Here is a 14,906-nt window from a genome sequence, read left to right on the forward strand (position 1 = left end):
TTTGGGTCATTCTCCTGCTGCAGCACCCAAGATCGCTTCAGCTTGAGTTGACAAACAGATGGCCGGACATTCTCCTTTAGGATTTTTTGGTAGACAGTAGAATTCATGGTTCCATCTATCACAGCAAGCCTTCCAGGTCCTGAAGCAGCAAAACAACCCCAGCCCATCACACTACCACCACCATATTTTACTGTTGGTATGATGTTCTTTTTCTGAAATGCTGTGTTACTTTTACGCTAGATGTAACGGGACACGCACCTTCCAAAAAGTTCAACTTTTGTCTCGTCGGTCCACAAGGTATTTTCCCAAAAGTCTTGGCAATCATTGAGATGTTTTTTAGCAAAATTGAGACGAGCCATAATGTTCTTTTTGCTTAAAAGTGGTTTGCGCCTTGGAAATCTGCCATGCAGGCCGTTTTTGCCCAGTCTCTTTCTTATGGTGGAGTCATGAACACTGACCTTAATTGAGGCAAGTGAGGCCTGCAGTTCTTTAGATGTTGTCTTGGGGTCTTTTGTGGCCTCTCGGATGAGTTGTCTCTGCGCTCTTGGGGTAATTTTGGTCGGCCGGCCACTCCTGGGAAGGTTCACCACTGTTCCATGTTTTTGCCATTTGTGGATAATGGCTCTCACTGTGGCTCGCTGGAGTCCCAAAGGTTTAGAAATGGCTTTATAACCTTTACCAGACTGATAGATCTCAATTACTTTTGTTCTCATTTGTTCCTGAATTTCTTTGGATCTTGGCATGATGTGTAGCTTTTGAGGTGCTTTTGGTCTACTTCTCTGTGTCAGGTAGCTCCTATTTAAGTGATTTCTTGATTAAAACAGGTGTGGCAGTAATCATGCCTGGGGGTGACTACAGAAATTGAACTCAGGTGTGATAAACCACAGTTAAGTTATTTTTTAACAAGGGGGGCAATCACTTTTTCACACAGGGCCATGTAGATTTGGAGTTTTTTTTCTCCCTAAATAATGTAAACCTTCATTTAAAAACTGCATTTTGTGTTCAATTATGTTATCTTTGACTAATAGTTAAAGTTTTTTGATGAGCAGAAACATTTAAGTGTGACAAACATGCAAAAGAATAAGAAATCAGGAAGGGGGCAAATAGTTTTTCACACCACTGTATAATAATTATTACTAATAATTACTAATTAGTCCTGCAATGTATAGACCCTTCTTTTTGGGCTTGTACGCACAAGCATTATTACCTGTGGTTCCACAGGTAATAGGGAAATAAACATAAAAGTTGAACATTTTTAACTGCCCACAGCACACCATTTTCTTTAACCCTTCCTTAGCCTAATTTGCAAATCTTTTACAAAGGATTTTGAGTTTGGCCGCATCCCAAAATAGTGAATTTGGTGTGTTAGGTGCCTGTGTTAGTGCAGCCTCATACAGAAAAAAAGGATGTGTGGGAGAATGTCACCACAGGGGGCCGCAGGAAGAAACAATCGTGAGTACAAGCCCTAAAAGTGAAGTGTTCACGCTCTAGAGCTGATGAGTAACTGTTTAGGGGCATACCGCATGGTTGTCTAGAATTCTTTAAGATCTTAAGGCCAAAAATAACAATAACAATGAAAGCTTGTATTTTATTTGAAGAAATATAGCTCAAAAATACTTGGAGTTATTTTGGATTCAGCTTAGTCAATGCTGGTTAATACTGAAATATCTGCAAGACATCATAGGAAGAGTAGCTCCTTAACTGCCCCTGTAGGTGGTGTAAGAAAAGGGACTGAGCAGCAGAGGCACGTGGTATTTCTGCTTCTGGTCTGTGATGGTAAATACGATCTGTATGGAGAAAGAACACAAATTGCACTACATCTTCAGTCTGAGGGTAAAGTTCACCACAGTTTCATGCAGAATTTTAAGCTCCCCAGATTTGGGCCCCAAAGCAGGACTTTCTCTAAATTTCATTTGTTTTTTTAATTTTTGGATCCCTTTTTTCAGAACTTTTATTTGGCATTGTTTCTTTAATCTCCTTCCATTACATATCCTATTCAAATACACTTCAATAAAACGTGTAATATACATTTCAGGAGTGCTTTTTATTTTTAAAAAAAATAAGGTCCAACTAATTTTGTTTTTGTTTTCTTTGGTATTTGCATTTTTTGACGCCAGGCTGCAATGATTGTGCTGAGTGCAACACTTAGCTGCTATCAGGAATCACTGGGCCTCTAAGTTAGCAGAGCCTAACCTGCCATGGGGCCCATTTAACTGGCCTACTGCCACAAGTAAAATAGAGCCCCAGTGAAAAAAAATAAAATGCCTGTGTATGTTTAATCATGCCCCTGATCTACCTGGGTCACATTCATTCTGTCAAAACCCTATCTAAAATCCACCCACTCCCCACCCAAGCCCCAGTACCCATTGAACCCCCCTAACTCAGTTATCCTAATTAAGTTGCATGAACCATATTGGTGGCATGTCAACTTTTTTGATCCAAAACACAGAAAGATCTCTTATCTGGAAAACCCCAAGCCCCAACATTCCTGATAATAGATTAGGGTTGGCACATTTGCCAGCAATAAAATCTGGACAAAGGGGCAGATCGGTGATGTCAGTGGAGCCGTGATGATGGGGTGTGCCGCTATGACATCATGCCTGTCACAAAATATTGCCCAGTTTTTTCAAGCTTTAAAATTCATATATAATTGGTGAGTACATTATTAATGAGTTAATCACTGTAAATTGAGATTGCAATAATACAGCCATTGGTGTGGTAGAGTACACATGACTTGATAATAAGGTGCAAGTCAGTTATATCTTAATGGATTTTTTTATAATTAATTTCTACTTTGTATGGCTATATCTGTACATCTCATATATCTCATATATCTGATACATCTCATACTGTATATCTGTATATCTAATTTTATATGGTCTTTGTATGGTGCTTGCCTTTGAGTTCACATCCTAGCACTAATGTCTGAAAGGCACCATTTTGATACTATTAAAAGTATAGGATGGTTTTTGCCTTTGTTATTCTGGCACACTTACCTCAACATAAGGGTAGAAGCTTTCCTTGTGCATTTGCTTCCAGTAATCCCCAGTATCAAAGCGCAGCTGGTAAGTGCCTGCACATAAACCCTCTCCACGCAAGAGCCCTGGGCAGCGGCCATCTTCATTAGTAACACTGTGGGGGGAGCATGTGATAAGTGGGGGAACTGTGATAAGGCATTTACTTATTAAAAAGGGGCTTACCTTCTACTTAGTTGCAACCATTTCCCTTGGGAGACATCATGCCTTGACAGGCTCAGTGTTAGACCCTTAGCAGGGATCCCCTCTGAAACGTTCAGGACATGAGTTGTTAGCTGACTGACACTAGCTGCCGACATCCCCTGAAAAAAAAAAAAGTTGTTGATATTCAGTAAATACTTGCAATCCTGTGGGTGAACCAAGTAGATAATTTGTACAGGTATGGGATCCATCATGCAGAAACCAAGATGTATTTCAGGCTTTTTCTCTGTAATAATAAAACAGTACCTTGTACTTGATCCCAGCAAGGATAAATGAACCCATATTGGTAGCAAAACAATACTACTTGGTTTGTTTCATATTTAAATGTATTAAGAAGCCTTTAGAAGCACTGCTCAAAGTATTCTAGATAATAAATCTGTATAAATACAGGGAATGCATATATCTGTATTTGCAAGTGACATCAAACTCTATGTCTATGTCCTGATCCAACAGGAAACTCAAACCTGTACGATCGATACCTAGCCAATTTTTGGGCAGATATTGATCAGGGAAGCCCATTGGCGGTCCCCTATACATGGGCAGATTAGCTGCCAAATGGGTCTAAAGGATTTAAAGGAGAAGGAAAGGCTAGTAAAGAGTTAATCTCAAGCTGCAGGCATACCTTCAGTTGTCTCAATAGTGCCCTTAAGTCTCCCCATATTTATCCCGTTCAGAGGATCAGAAGCCAAACAGTAAGGAAAAACGCTGAGCTGTGTAAAGAAAGTTCCCATAATGCCTCACTCCTGCACAGACATGCAGACCAAGTGAACATTCTCAGTTAGTTAGACTATGAGTCAGCTTCCTGCTGATTGGCTCAGATCCACATTCCTAAGGGGGGGAGTGAGTTCTTAGCATTCTTGAGGGAGGGGGGAGCAGGAAAGAGCGAGCGGATCTCAGCTTCACAGACACAATTAATCTTTTTTCAGAGAAGTCAGTGCAGCGTTTCTGTGAGTGCTTATGGCTGTATTTACATAGACCTTTCTGATAAAGCTTACTTAGTTTTTACCTTTCTCCTTTAAATCTGCCCTTGTATGGCTAAATTTACAATTTCAGTTTACCTTGACACAAATGAGGCATTAATGGACCCTTAAGAAGGCTTTTTTTTATCCATGGTGTTTGGAATTTATTAAGGCAATGGTTGGCTCTGAAAGAAATTGACAGATTTAAACTGAATTGACTTTTATCACCATAGAAAGCTTGTTCCCATTTCCAGGAAAGTGGAAATAATAAATATCAATACTGAATACATTCACTTGAAAAAAAAAAATTATCATTACCCATGGTTCTCTATGGCATTATGGCATAGCAGACCATATATTTTTTTTTTTTTTTTGGAGGGGGCTGATCTGGGTCTTTGGACAATGGTAAATATCAATATTATTTATCAAAATTGATTAAACTGGCCAATATATTTAATTAATCTTCCAAATGGACATCAAATTTTAATGTTTGGGAATCCTCCAAATTTCCCCAGACCAATTTTTTTGCCTGGAGCTTTAAACTGTAATGCTAATACAATTGTTTGAAATAAACACTTTTGTGCACTAAATAACTGCAAAAAGTACCAGTACTTAAAATACAATATACTGTTGCCCTGCATTGTTAAAAGTTGTGTGTTTGCTTCAGATTAGTGTCAGAGACACTACTATAATTTATATAAATAAGCTGCTGTGTAGCCATGGAAGCAGCCATTTAAGCTGGAAAAAATTATAAAAGGCACAGGTTACAGTACATAGCAGATAACAGACCAGCTCTGTGGAATACAATGGGTTTAGTCCTTAAGGTGGCCATACACAGGCACATTTAAGCTGCCGATTCGGGTCCTTCAGCAGCTTGTCATTACACGGCGGGGGCAATGATTCCCACAAAAGAACTGTGCATGAGGGCCAGCTCACGAGGAGGGCCGAGGTGGGCGACCGGGTTGCCTAGGGCAACTGTCATTATTCTCCATTGTCATTGTATACAGGAAAGCTATTTGGTCTACTTTGACTCCAGTGTACTAAGTGAAGTACTGTCTTTACCTGCATTAAGATTGCCAAGAAATCTGTTGTTCCTGTTTAATAACCACTTGTGCCTAGTGAGAGTTATAGTTCATTTGCAATACCCTCTTCTTTCACCATTCCTGCAATGGTTCTGCTGAAGGAAAGAGTTGCATGTGCCAGCAGCAAGCTTTTGGAGGGATTTGATTTGATAGCCCCCCCTACTTCCAAGGTGCTACGCAAACATCTGTACCCCACACTTCCTACAACAAGTACGCACATGCAACTATGGCCCTCATTACTCCTATATCCTTATACTTTACTACTCTACGACTCCAGTTCCACAAAGCTCTGCTGCTAAAGTAGACCTGATGTTTCAGGACTCACCGCACACTCTCGCATTCAGCTTTGGAAAAATCCTCCTTTACTTCCTGGTAATGATTGAGCAACCCCCAGATGGCACTGTGTTGAAAACAAAATAACAGGGAGGGGAGTGCAGCACCCATACACACCTGGAAACACAGGATTTGTATATACAGCTGTATAAAATCCATTTATAGCTCCAGCAGTGTTTAGCATTGTAGCTGGATGTGGCCATACATGGCAAAATTTGGTTGTGCAGTTTGGCAGACCAGTAATACTATGATCCGGGTGCCATGTTGTCAACCATTTAAAAGACAAGGAAAGTCATGTTCACTGCAGGAGTGACAAATTGTTACACCGCCATCTCCCCAGTGAATGAAGTGACTTACCTTGGAACTTGGGCCAGTGCTTTTCTCTTTGGAAAACACACTTACCCTGGGCACCTTTTACATGGGCACCTACATAATAATCTTTGATGAATCCCTCATGGGTTCCATTAGGGCTGTGACATGGGGAGATTAGTCGCCACGTGACAAATCTCCCTTGTCGCGGGTGACTAATTTCCCCGAAATGCCATCCCACTGGCTAGAATGTAAATCGCCGGTGGGATGGCATACGCGGCGCCGCAATTTGCTGAAGTCGCGGAAGTTGCCTTGAGAAGAAACTTTTCACTGCATTTCTGGGAGATTAGTCGCCCGTGACAAGGGAGATTTTCATGTGGCGACTAATCTCCCTGTGTGTCACAGCCCTTAACTGCATTGATACTACCTTGCTTTCTGGGCACCTGTTTTGGTGGTCTGGGACTAGTGCAGTAAAATGTCTGACTTCCTTTCCCTTCATCTTTAATGGTGCCACAGTGCTTACATATAATGTACCCTGGGCCGGTGTGTTTTTGGCGAAGAGGAGCACCTGCCCACGGTCCAGGCTTAATAATTATATCACTGCAGGGTGCCTTGTAAACTGGCACATCCCAGAGAGTATGACTTCCCTTGACCTTTAAAGTTTGCTGAAAGTACAAAATCTGACTTGGTTTCCTGGTTGGATTAAATAGCTGCTACAGGTGTGCCATTAAATGAAAAGTCAGCATATACAACTATTATTTTTTTCACGTTACAATATTTTTAGGGAAAGAAGTTATCAACTTAGAGGCAGTAGGCTAATTTGAATATTATGATCTAAATGTAACTGCAAACTGTAAGTTGCAAAAAATTGATGGCGCTATATAAATAATAATAACAATAATAATAATAATGGATCATTCAGATAAATATTTAGGGGTCCCATATTTAGATGAATTGCTGTATACTATTTTGCAAAGTATAATAACATTTTGTATTAGTCAGAACTGTAATGTGAAACTGAGTTCAATATAAATCACTGCAATATGTTCACATTGCTGTATGTGTATGCTGAACAGACAATCCTGACCTGTATCTTTATAGCACTGATGTTAGTCTGGAGATAAAATGTGTTTGAAAATTTTATCCGCTGATGCAGTGTGTCACCATGTGCAGTGATGAGCTGCAGCATCTATTCAATTCCATGTTTAACAATATTCTGTGAAGGCCTTTATACAGTAGTTGGGCCTGTAGGCTGATCAGTCAGATACAGAAAAGTGTACAGTCACTACTTTGTACTTTTTTAATGTGCAAAGGATTCCAATGCCATCATATTTGCCAATCTCTTTCTTTCTCTCTATGTATCTATCTCTCTCTCTCTCTCAACATCTGTCTGTCTGTCTGTCTATCTATCTTTCTATCTATAATCTCTCTCTCTATTTATTTATCTATCTATCTATCTATCATCTATCTATCTATCTATCTATCTATCTATCTATCTATCTATCATCTCTCTCTCTATTTATTTATTTCTATCTATCTATCTCTCTATCTATCAATGTATCTATCATCTATCTCTCATCTGTTTATCTAGTACCATCTATGTATGTGACCCTCTTTAAATAGCACCATAGCATTTGAGTACTCAAGTACCTATTTCTCTTTCTGTGAGAGTAAGCTTAGCAATCACTTTCCTTGTAACCCTAGAATTTGCCAGGTGAAGTGTTGGATGTATCATTACCTGCTCCCTTGCCGGTGTCCCGTGTAGGTGCTGCTGAATAAGCTGCAGGCGGCCTCTGCTCATACTTGCAGTGACAGTAGACAGAATGAACTTTAGCTCTCTGTAATTCACGTGCCCCGAGGGGACTGAGCTTAAGCCCCCCCTGTGCAATGTAGGACTAACTAGCAAAGTTTGCTATTCTGCTCATTGGCCCCTGGCCAGCTTTTTCCAGTTTCTGTGGAGGAGGTCATCAACCTGAGGAATGAGGCACACTGTACACTCACTATACACACACACTGTCCCAAAAGCACACAGCCCATGCACACTGCACTTTCACCCAGCTTACACTACACACACTAAAGACAGAGGAATGGATTTGTCTAAATACTAAAAAAAAAAAAAAAGACTGTTCACATTTATATATTCACAGAAGCTGTGATAGACAATACAGTTATTAAAGAGAGGCAGAAGGGAGCGGATCAGTTTCTCTCAGCCTGCAGAAAAAAGACATCGGCTGAGAGAAGCAGAGCCAAAACACACGTGCCCAGGCCCTAAGACAGTGATCCCCAACCAGTGGCTCGGGGGCAACATGTTGCTCACCAACCCCTTCAATGTTGCTCCCAGTGGCCTCAAAGCAGGTGCTTATTTTTAGATTCCTGGCTTGGAGGCACATTTTGGTTGCATAAAAAACAGGTGTAATGACAAACTGAACACTCTGTAGGCTGCCAGTCCGCATAGGGACTACCAGATAGCCAATTACAACCCTTATTTGGCACCCCCAGGAACATTTTTCATGTTTGTGTTGCTCCCCAACTCTCTTTACATTTGAGTATGGCTCAGGGTTAAAAAAGGCTGAGGATCCCTGGTGTAGGATCAGTGTTGCAGTGGCTCACCGGGATACCTGGAAAATTCCCAGCAGGCCCTGGCCTGGTGTCAGTGCGCTCACAAAAGGCAGACATCCTAACATTCTCCTCAAGATGGGTGCTTGTGATTTGTCAAGCAGCAATGAAGCATACCATATTATCCGGTACAGTAGAACAGGAAGTCAAATAGCCAGGACCCCAAAATAGACAGATAGATAGATAAGCATCTTTAAACAGCTCTACAAAGTCTTGCCGGCCACTATAACAAGAGGTTACAGGAGTAGGGTCATTGTTAGATATTGCAAATGTGTGTGATGGGAGGCCTCTAGTGGTCATAGAGCAGAATGACGAGCGACGGCAACATGAGGGCATGAAGAGTTACTTGCTATGCCTATTCCCTCCTGTTCAGTCATCTCTAAGATTTTTCCCATTTTCCCAAACACCCTCTATTTTTACCATACTGTAAATGCACTCAGTTTTGGCATCTTACTAAACTTCATTTAAAAGAACCAAATTTCCTAGCCATATGCACTTGCTGACATTAGCCCATTGCCCATAGCCCATCACTGAAATGCACATAAATAAACTATATGGCAGCACAATTCGTGAAATAAAGGTGAACTGAAGGAAACAGTTTCTAAAATGTCAAGCTTCGATTGGAGTTTAAAGGGGTTTTTCATATACGTGTCGTATATGTAATTAATCAACACGGATACAGGATTCACTGGTTTGTGCATGTTTGAATCTGAATTATCAGCCATGTATTGTGATTTTGTATATTCTGAGTTGGTCTAAAGAGGGTTTTCTCCTTTGAATTAACATTTAGTATGTATGATGTAGAGAGTAATATTCTGAGACAATTTGTGATTGGTCTTCATTTTTTATTATTTGTTCAATTCATTTTTAGTTCAGCAGCTCTCTAGTTTTGAGTTTCAGCAGCTATTTGGTTGCTAGGGTCCAAGTTACCTTAGCAACCAGGGAGTGGTTTGGATGGTATATGAATAGGATAGGGCCTGAATAGTAAAACTTATAAATAGTAAGAGTAACAATAAAACTGTAGGCTCACAGAGCAATAGTTTTTTGGCTGCTGGGGTCAGTGATCCCCATTTCCAAAAGAGTTGAAAGAAGAAGGCAAATAATGAAAAACTATAACATAGATAATAAAGAACAATTGAAAAGTTTCTTAGAATTAGCCATTCTGTAACATACAAAAAGATAACTCAAGCTCAGGTAACTGTCGGCAGAACAGAGAGTGTGTTGAATATGAAGAGGAAAAGAAGATGGGGAGATACTGGGGCATATCCAAAGGCACAGATGCTCCCCACTAAAGGCTTGGTACAGAAACCTTACTGTAAGGGAGGAACATTTATGACCATAAGTTCAGTGGGCAAAGTGCAATTTCAAGCCTGATGACCATGCTTTTGTCATAGTGCAGTGTTTTTCCTCAAAATTCCGGTGCCATTGCTCCTTAAGCAATTGTGGCTAATGTGTCAAAATGAAAGCAATGGTACTCGCACTTCGATGTAAATCGGACACGATTGCACTACAGTCTGGTCGGTGTTATTTCTGATGTTTGGTGTCAGAGTGACATCTGTATCCGATTCTTTGCATGCAAGTGCAGTGCATGAGGGCACCCTGCAACAGAGAATTGCAAAATGCAGAGAGTGCATTTTGATGCATATACCTTAACTGAACAGGGTTTTATATGCAACTGACTACATAGAAATCTGTGCTACTGCAACTGCATTTGTATGTAATATTTCTAGTATAACTCTATTTTGAGTTTCAGTTGTCCTTTGTTTATATATTGTCACAATTTCCTTTGTGAATGGCATTTTAACAGAGGTGATTTTGTGCTTTGCACTGCACCTTGCATTAGTAAATGAACATGTATGTTTTATAAAGTATTTATGTAGCATTGTAACTTGGGATAATGTGTTTGTAATTAAAATATTTATTATAGTTCAGCTTCACCTGCTGTACAATTTATACTTTCTTAGGGTATCTACCCTACAAAAAGTAAACAGCCCCTACCAACAAAATGTTCAATTCTGAATATTTAATAAACAAAGTTTTATATATATATATATATATATATATATATATATATATATATATATATATATATATATAACGAAAAAAGAAACCACTAGCACTCACGTTTAAAGCTCAAAAACTGCCTGGGTGCAGCCTCCAAAAACAGGAAACAAAATAGAAAATAAAGAAGCCGCTCTCACAGGACTTATATAAAAAATGAAAATTTCTTTAATGTGATGGTGGTAGTCCACCATCACATTAAAGAAATTTACATTTTTTATATAAGTCCTGTGAGAGCGGCTTCTTTATTTTCTATTTTATATATATATATATATATATATATATTTGGCTTGTAGACAGGCACTCACGTCACAGAAAGAGTAGCGATGCCTGGGTGCAGTCCCAATAGATTTAAAATAGCAAGTGAAGATGTCCCGCACTCACAGGTCTTAGGTGAAATAAAAGGTGTTTATTCAATCCACATCTAATGTTTCGGCTGCCTCCGCAGCCTTTATCAAAGATGTATATATATATATATTTAGATTATGTTAAAAGGTAAAAGATTGGGAATATTTGAAAAATGATAAAAAATGACAACACACAACACAAACAAAACTTATACAAAATATATAATTTTGATCTGATTAAGATTTTAATATTGTATTGTTTCCAGTATTAGTCCCCAAAAGAGCAAAGCCCTGATTAAAACATCCATTCAAACGTGCCCTCTATATTTCTGCTCTCATCAACTGGCTGTCCTCTGGATTCCATATACTTCACTGGTTAAGCCTGGTCTCCTAAAATCATATAGAGCAAACAGTGTTCACGAGTAGTGTTCACAGTTATATCAGATTCCAATTACATGGTGAAAAGAATGTATATAGATATAAATAACCCTCTGCATCTAGATTCTAGAACATGCACCCTGCTAGTGGGTTGTGTCTGAAGATGCAGCTCTTTGTAATCCTAGAATTGAACACAAAGAGATGTGCATTCCTCTGATTACATCAGTGCAATGTTTATAGGGGGTAGGTAGCACATATTATCCAGCCTAGATAATTTAGACCCCCAAGTCATAGGAGCGCCCTGTAGTAATGCAGGTATTAAACACAGGGTTGTATTTTAGCCAACAACACTGCACTCTCTGCCAGATTTTTAATGTGGTGCATGGTGCATAGAGCTGCAAGGGCTTTAGTAAATGAGCTGTAACTACAGAGGAAACAGACACCACAGTCATGGGGGGCTCAAGGAACAGGAGGAAGCATACCACTGGGCAGGCGGATGTGTACGGGGCAGATTGCTGTGATTGTGCATGCTAGGCCCATCTGCAGATTTTCCTACACTCCAAAAGATTTAAAGTGTGGGTAATTAGCAGTTGTGCCAGAAACACATGCATCTCTATAGTCACAGATGATTTCAACCTAATAAATATCACCTATATAATATAGGATTTTTTTTTTTATTTTAAAAAAGAAATACATTATTAATTCTAAACTAAACATAGGAGCTAAAATCTTTCTCCCAGATAAAAATTTGGACCCATCCAAAAAAAACTTTAAAGGGCACCTATCATAAAATAATTAAGCTATAAGTGCATTTTTACATTGCCCACTAGACGATTAATGGATGTTTTCTTTAGTCTTGTGCCATCCCACTGAGGTCCCTCCAAATCATATGAATTGCCCAGCCCTGTCCATTTGGTATTTTAACTAATAGGACTAAATTATTATGCACATAAGAAAATCAATTTGTTACAATTTCTTCCCACCTAAAAGTCTTAAGACATGGTTGATAAATGAGCTTTATGATTATGATATGAAACCTAAAAGCTTGTTTCTTGTTTACCTTCTGGTCCTTACTGCTGTTCCCTCTCATTCCAGATAAACACAGGCACAGAGTGCTTCTTGCCTGCATTATCCCATGTGTTAAGCACAAAGCTGACTGAGCCAGTATGGAGGGTAAGCTGCCTCTTCACAGACACTGTCCCATCAGGGAGCACACGGAATCGTGTGTCTTCAGGTGAATACAGGGAACGAGAACTTCCAGAACAAGAATCAAATCTCACTAAAGGACAAAGAAATGGGAAGATGCATTCAGCAGTCAACCAAAGTGATGTATGTAGCAGTAAGTACAGATACGGGATCTATTATGAGAAATGCTTGGGACCTTTTCAAGATCAGGGTTTTCCCATGACTTGGATCACCATAACTTGTCTACTAAAACATTTAGACCAGGGTTGTCAAACTCAATCACATAAGGGGGCCAAAATCTAAAACACAGGCTAAGTCGCGGGCCAAATTTTTTATTAATATACTTAGTAAGATACTAAGGGGTATATTTATCACCATTACATGAGAAAAGTAAGGGCAGCACTACCACAGGTGCTACTTTGTTAGGCACCCACCAGTTATTAAAATTGCTCATTTAAGACTCGAGACTAGTGGTTCTGTTCACCAAAAACTGCAGCAGCCCAGGGTACTACTGTAGGAGTAGTAGGAGTTCTGTCTCCCAGGGACCCCTCCTGGCTGATGTGCACTGTGCACATGTGTACATGAGTAAAAAAGTAAAAAGCCAGCTTTCTGCTGTACTGCACATGCACAGCTGGCTCAGCGCTATATAGGGATGCACAAGCAGGGAGAAGATGAAGACATGACCTGCCTACATCAGTATCCCACCACGTTGCAGTTTTCAGCAAGCAAGGGCACCTTCCCAGGATCCCAGATAAACAATTATAATCACTGTGGGAGGGGGGGGGATACCTAACAAATTGGCACCCTCTAGTCATTATATCTTTTCTTCTCCTTTCCCAGAGTAGAAATTGAGCATTATACATTTTCCTTGCGCCTACCTTTTCCTAGGATTCTTCCCCTTTCTAGTACTTTTCTCATCACCGAAAATGCGTAGCGTGGCTCACTGAATCCAGCCTCACACTGTTTCTGCTCCTCAGATATTCCTGGTGTAACCTGGAAAACAGGCAATATAACATGGATTATTCATATGGCCTAAAAAGAAGAAATTAAGAAGCATGCAATGAAAACAAAGAACTCAATAACTAATACACAACATATTGTCCCTGACTGTCCGGCTTCCTTGTATATCAACAACCTCCCTGAAATATTATTAGCTTGCTGCTGAAAGAAGCCTGCAGGCAGGACTACTGGACATAGGAGAGTGATGCAGAACAGACAAGCAGTAGTGACATTTCATAGATTTATCTACCATCTTGAGCCTATCTTTGCCTTGCTATGTAGTGTGTGCAATTCAAGCAATGTTCCCAGTGACTTCATCTAAAAAGAAAAGCTTTAGCTAAAATACTGACAATTCTTGTTGTTCTTACAATCTGAAAATAAGTAGGGCTTTTACCCGCCTATAGCAAATCCTATCTTTGGAGCAGCCAGAAGCACCATTTATAGGGTAGACACAATGTATGGCCAATGGTACTGTCTCTGAACAGATTTTTGACCAAAAGTATTCAGACAAAAATACTCCCAGATTTTGAGAAAAGGTCTGCCTGCCACAGCTACATGTTTGTCAGGCAGGGAGAATTTCATTAATTTATATTACAAGTGGTGACAGACAGACAGGGTTTTGTTAATGCTGCTCTTCTCCACCCAAGGACAGAGGTGGCCAAAACACCAAGGGCGATCAGGTTATGAAATTCCCAACCGTTTACTAAAGTGTGTTAGAGGGTCAGAAATAAGGCCAGAAAAACCACCAGAACCTGCAATCACTTCTGAAATTGTATCTGTGTGCATTAGTGGGTCTACCTGGGGAAGAATAATATCTGTAAATATATATTATTCATTAATTCATTAATAATTAGCAAATCAAATGAAAATGATTGATATGATATTCAGTTATGCTTTAACGTGATTTTTTTCAATCATGTTTTTTTTTGTTTGTTTGTTTGTTTGTTTTTTTAAACATGCATTTCCCCCCAAAACAATTCAATCCAATTCATTCAATTATGCTTTGATGAAATAATGTTTAAATTAACTGTTACGCTTGTGCAAATAACACCAGTTCTCACTTTAGTAAGTATAGAAACTACAGTAATTTTGGTGCAAAATATGGTAGAAATGAGTTAGTAAACAGATCCCAATCTTTGTGCTGATAGCTGTTCAGGATACACAGGCAACCACCCCCCAAACAAAGTTAGTATTAGCAAATGTCATTTTATATCCCTCACATCTCAGTTGAAGGGCCCCCACACAGTCCCCTTCGTGTTACCTGGATCAGAATGACCAAAAGTGCCAGCTGGCAAAAGAATATTTTTGCAGGCATCCTGGATTGCATTCCTTAGCGAGTGAGGAGATTTATAAACTGCTTCCTTTGCTTCCCCCCTCACAGGAAGTTGTTGTCCAGTGCCC

General features: G+C 39.6%; 2 protein-coding genes across 4 annotated transcripts; both read right to left on the reverse strand.

Moving 5' to 3' along the window:
- Positions 1 to 1,568: 1,568 nt before the first annotated feature.
- urah (urate (5-hydroxyiso-) hydrolase) lies at positions 1,569 to 7,778 on the reverse strand. 3 transcript variants are annotated; one of them, XM_002933681.3, is made up of 5 exons: positions 7,658 to 7,765; positions 5,603 to 5,677; positions 3,201 to 3,337; positions 2,997 to 3,132; positions 1,569 to 1,787 (listed from the first exon to the last, which is right to left on the reverse strand). In XM_002933681.3, exons 2-5 carry the CDS (start codon positions 5,615 to 5,617, stop codon positions 1,698 to 1,700), a joined length of 378 nt encoding a protein of 125 aa, XP_002933727.2. In that variant the 5' UTR covers positions 5,618 to 5,677; positions 7,658 to 7,765; the 3' UTR covers positions 1,569 to 1,697. The 3 variants fall into 3 exon arrangements, with proteins under 3 accessions (XP_002933727.2, XP_004913646.1, XP_012817751.1); XM_004913589.4 differs by lacking the exon at positions 5,603 to 5,677 and having other exon boundaries at positions 7,658 to 7,778; XM_012962297.3 differs by lacking the exon at positions 5,603 to 5,677 and having other exon boundaries at positions 7,670 to 7,774.
- Positions 7,779 to 11,166: 3,388 nt separating this feature from the next.
- On the reverse strand, positions 11,167 to 14,905 carry LOC100490079 (blastomere cadherin-like). The gene is made up of 4 exons (XM_002933682.5): positions 14,767 to 14,905; positions 13,385 to 13,499; positions 12,382 to 12,600; positions 11,167 to 11,333 (listed from the first exon to the last, which is right to left on the reverse strand). Exons 1-3 carry the CDS (start codon positions 14,830 to 14,832, stop codon positions 12,392 to 12,394), a joined length of 390 nt encoding a protein of 129 aa, XP_002933728.2. The 5' UTR covers positions 14,833 to 14,905; the 3' UTR covers positions 11,167 to 11,333; positions 12,382 to 12,391.
- Position 14,906: the final 1 nt, after the last annotated feature.

Source organism: Xenopus tropicalis, chromosome 4 (assembly GCF_000004195.4).
Source record: "Xenopus tropicalis strain Nigerian chromosome 4, UCB_Xtro_10.0, whole genome shotgun sequence".
NCBI lineage: Eukaryota > Metazoa > Chordata > Amphibia > Anura > Pipidae > Xenopus > Xenopus tropicalis.

Excerpts from the sequence above, each read along its gene's own strand:
- LOC100490079 (XM_002933682.5), bottom strand. The coding sequence starts at position 14,832 with ATGCAATCCAGGATGCCTGCAAAAATATTCTTTTGCCAGCTGGCACTT. Across the intron at positions 13,500-14,766 it reads TTTTGGTCATTCTGATCCAG|GTTACACCAGGAATATCTGA; the intron begins GTAACACGAAGG and ends CCTGTTTTCCAG. Across the intron at positions 12,601-13,384 it reads GGGAAGAATCCTAGGAAAAG|TGAGATTTGATTCTTGTTCT; the intron begins GTAGGCGCAAGG and ends TTTGTCCTTTAG.
- urah (XM_004913589.4), bottom strand. The coding sequence starts at position 7,720 with ATGAGCAGAGGCCGCCTGCAGCTTATTCAGCAGCACCTACACGGGACA. Across the intron at positions 3,338-7,657 it reads GGACACCGGCAAGGGAGCAG|GGGATGTCGGCAGCTAGTGT; the intron begins GTAATGATACAT and ends TTTTTTTTTCAG. Across the intron at positions 3,133-3,200 it reads TGGTTGCAACTAAGTAGAAG|TGTTACTAATGAAGATGGCC; the intron begins GTAAGCCCCTTT and ends CTCCCCCCACAG.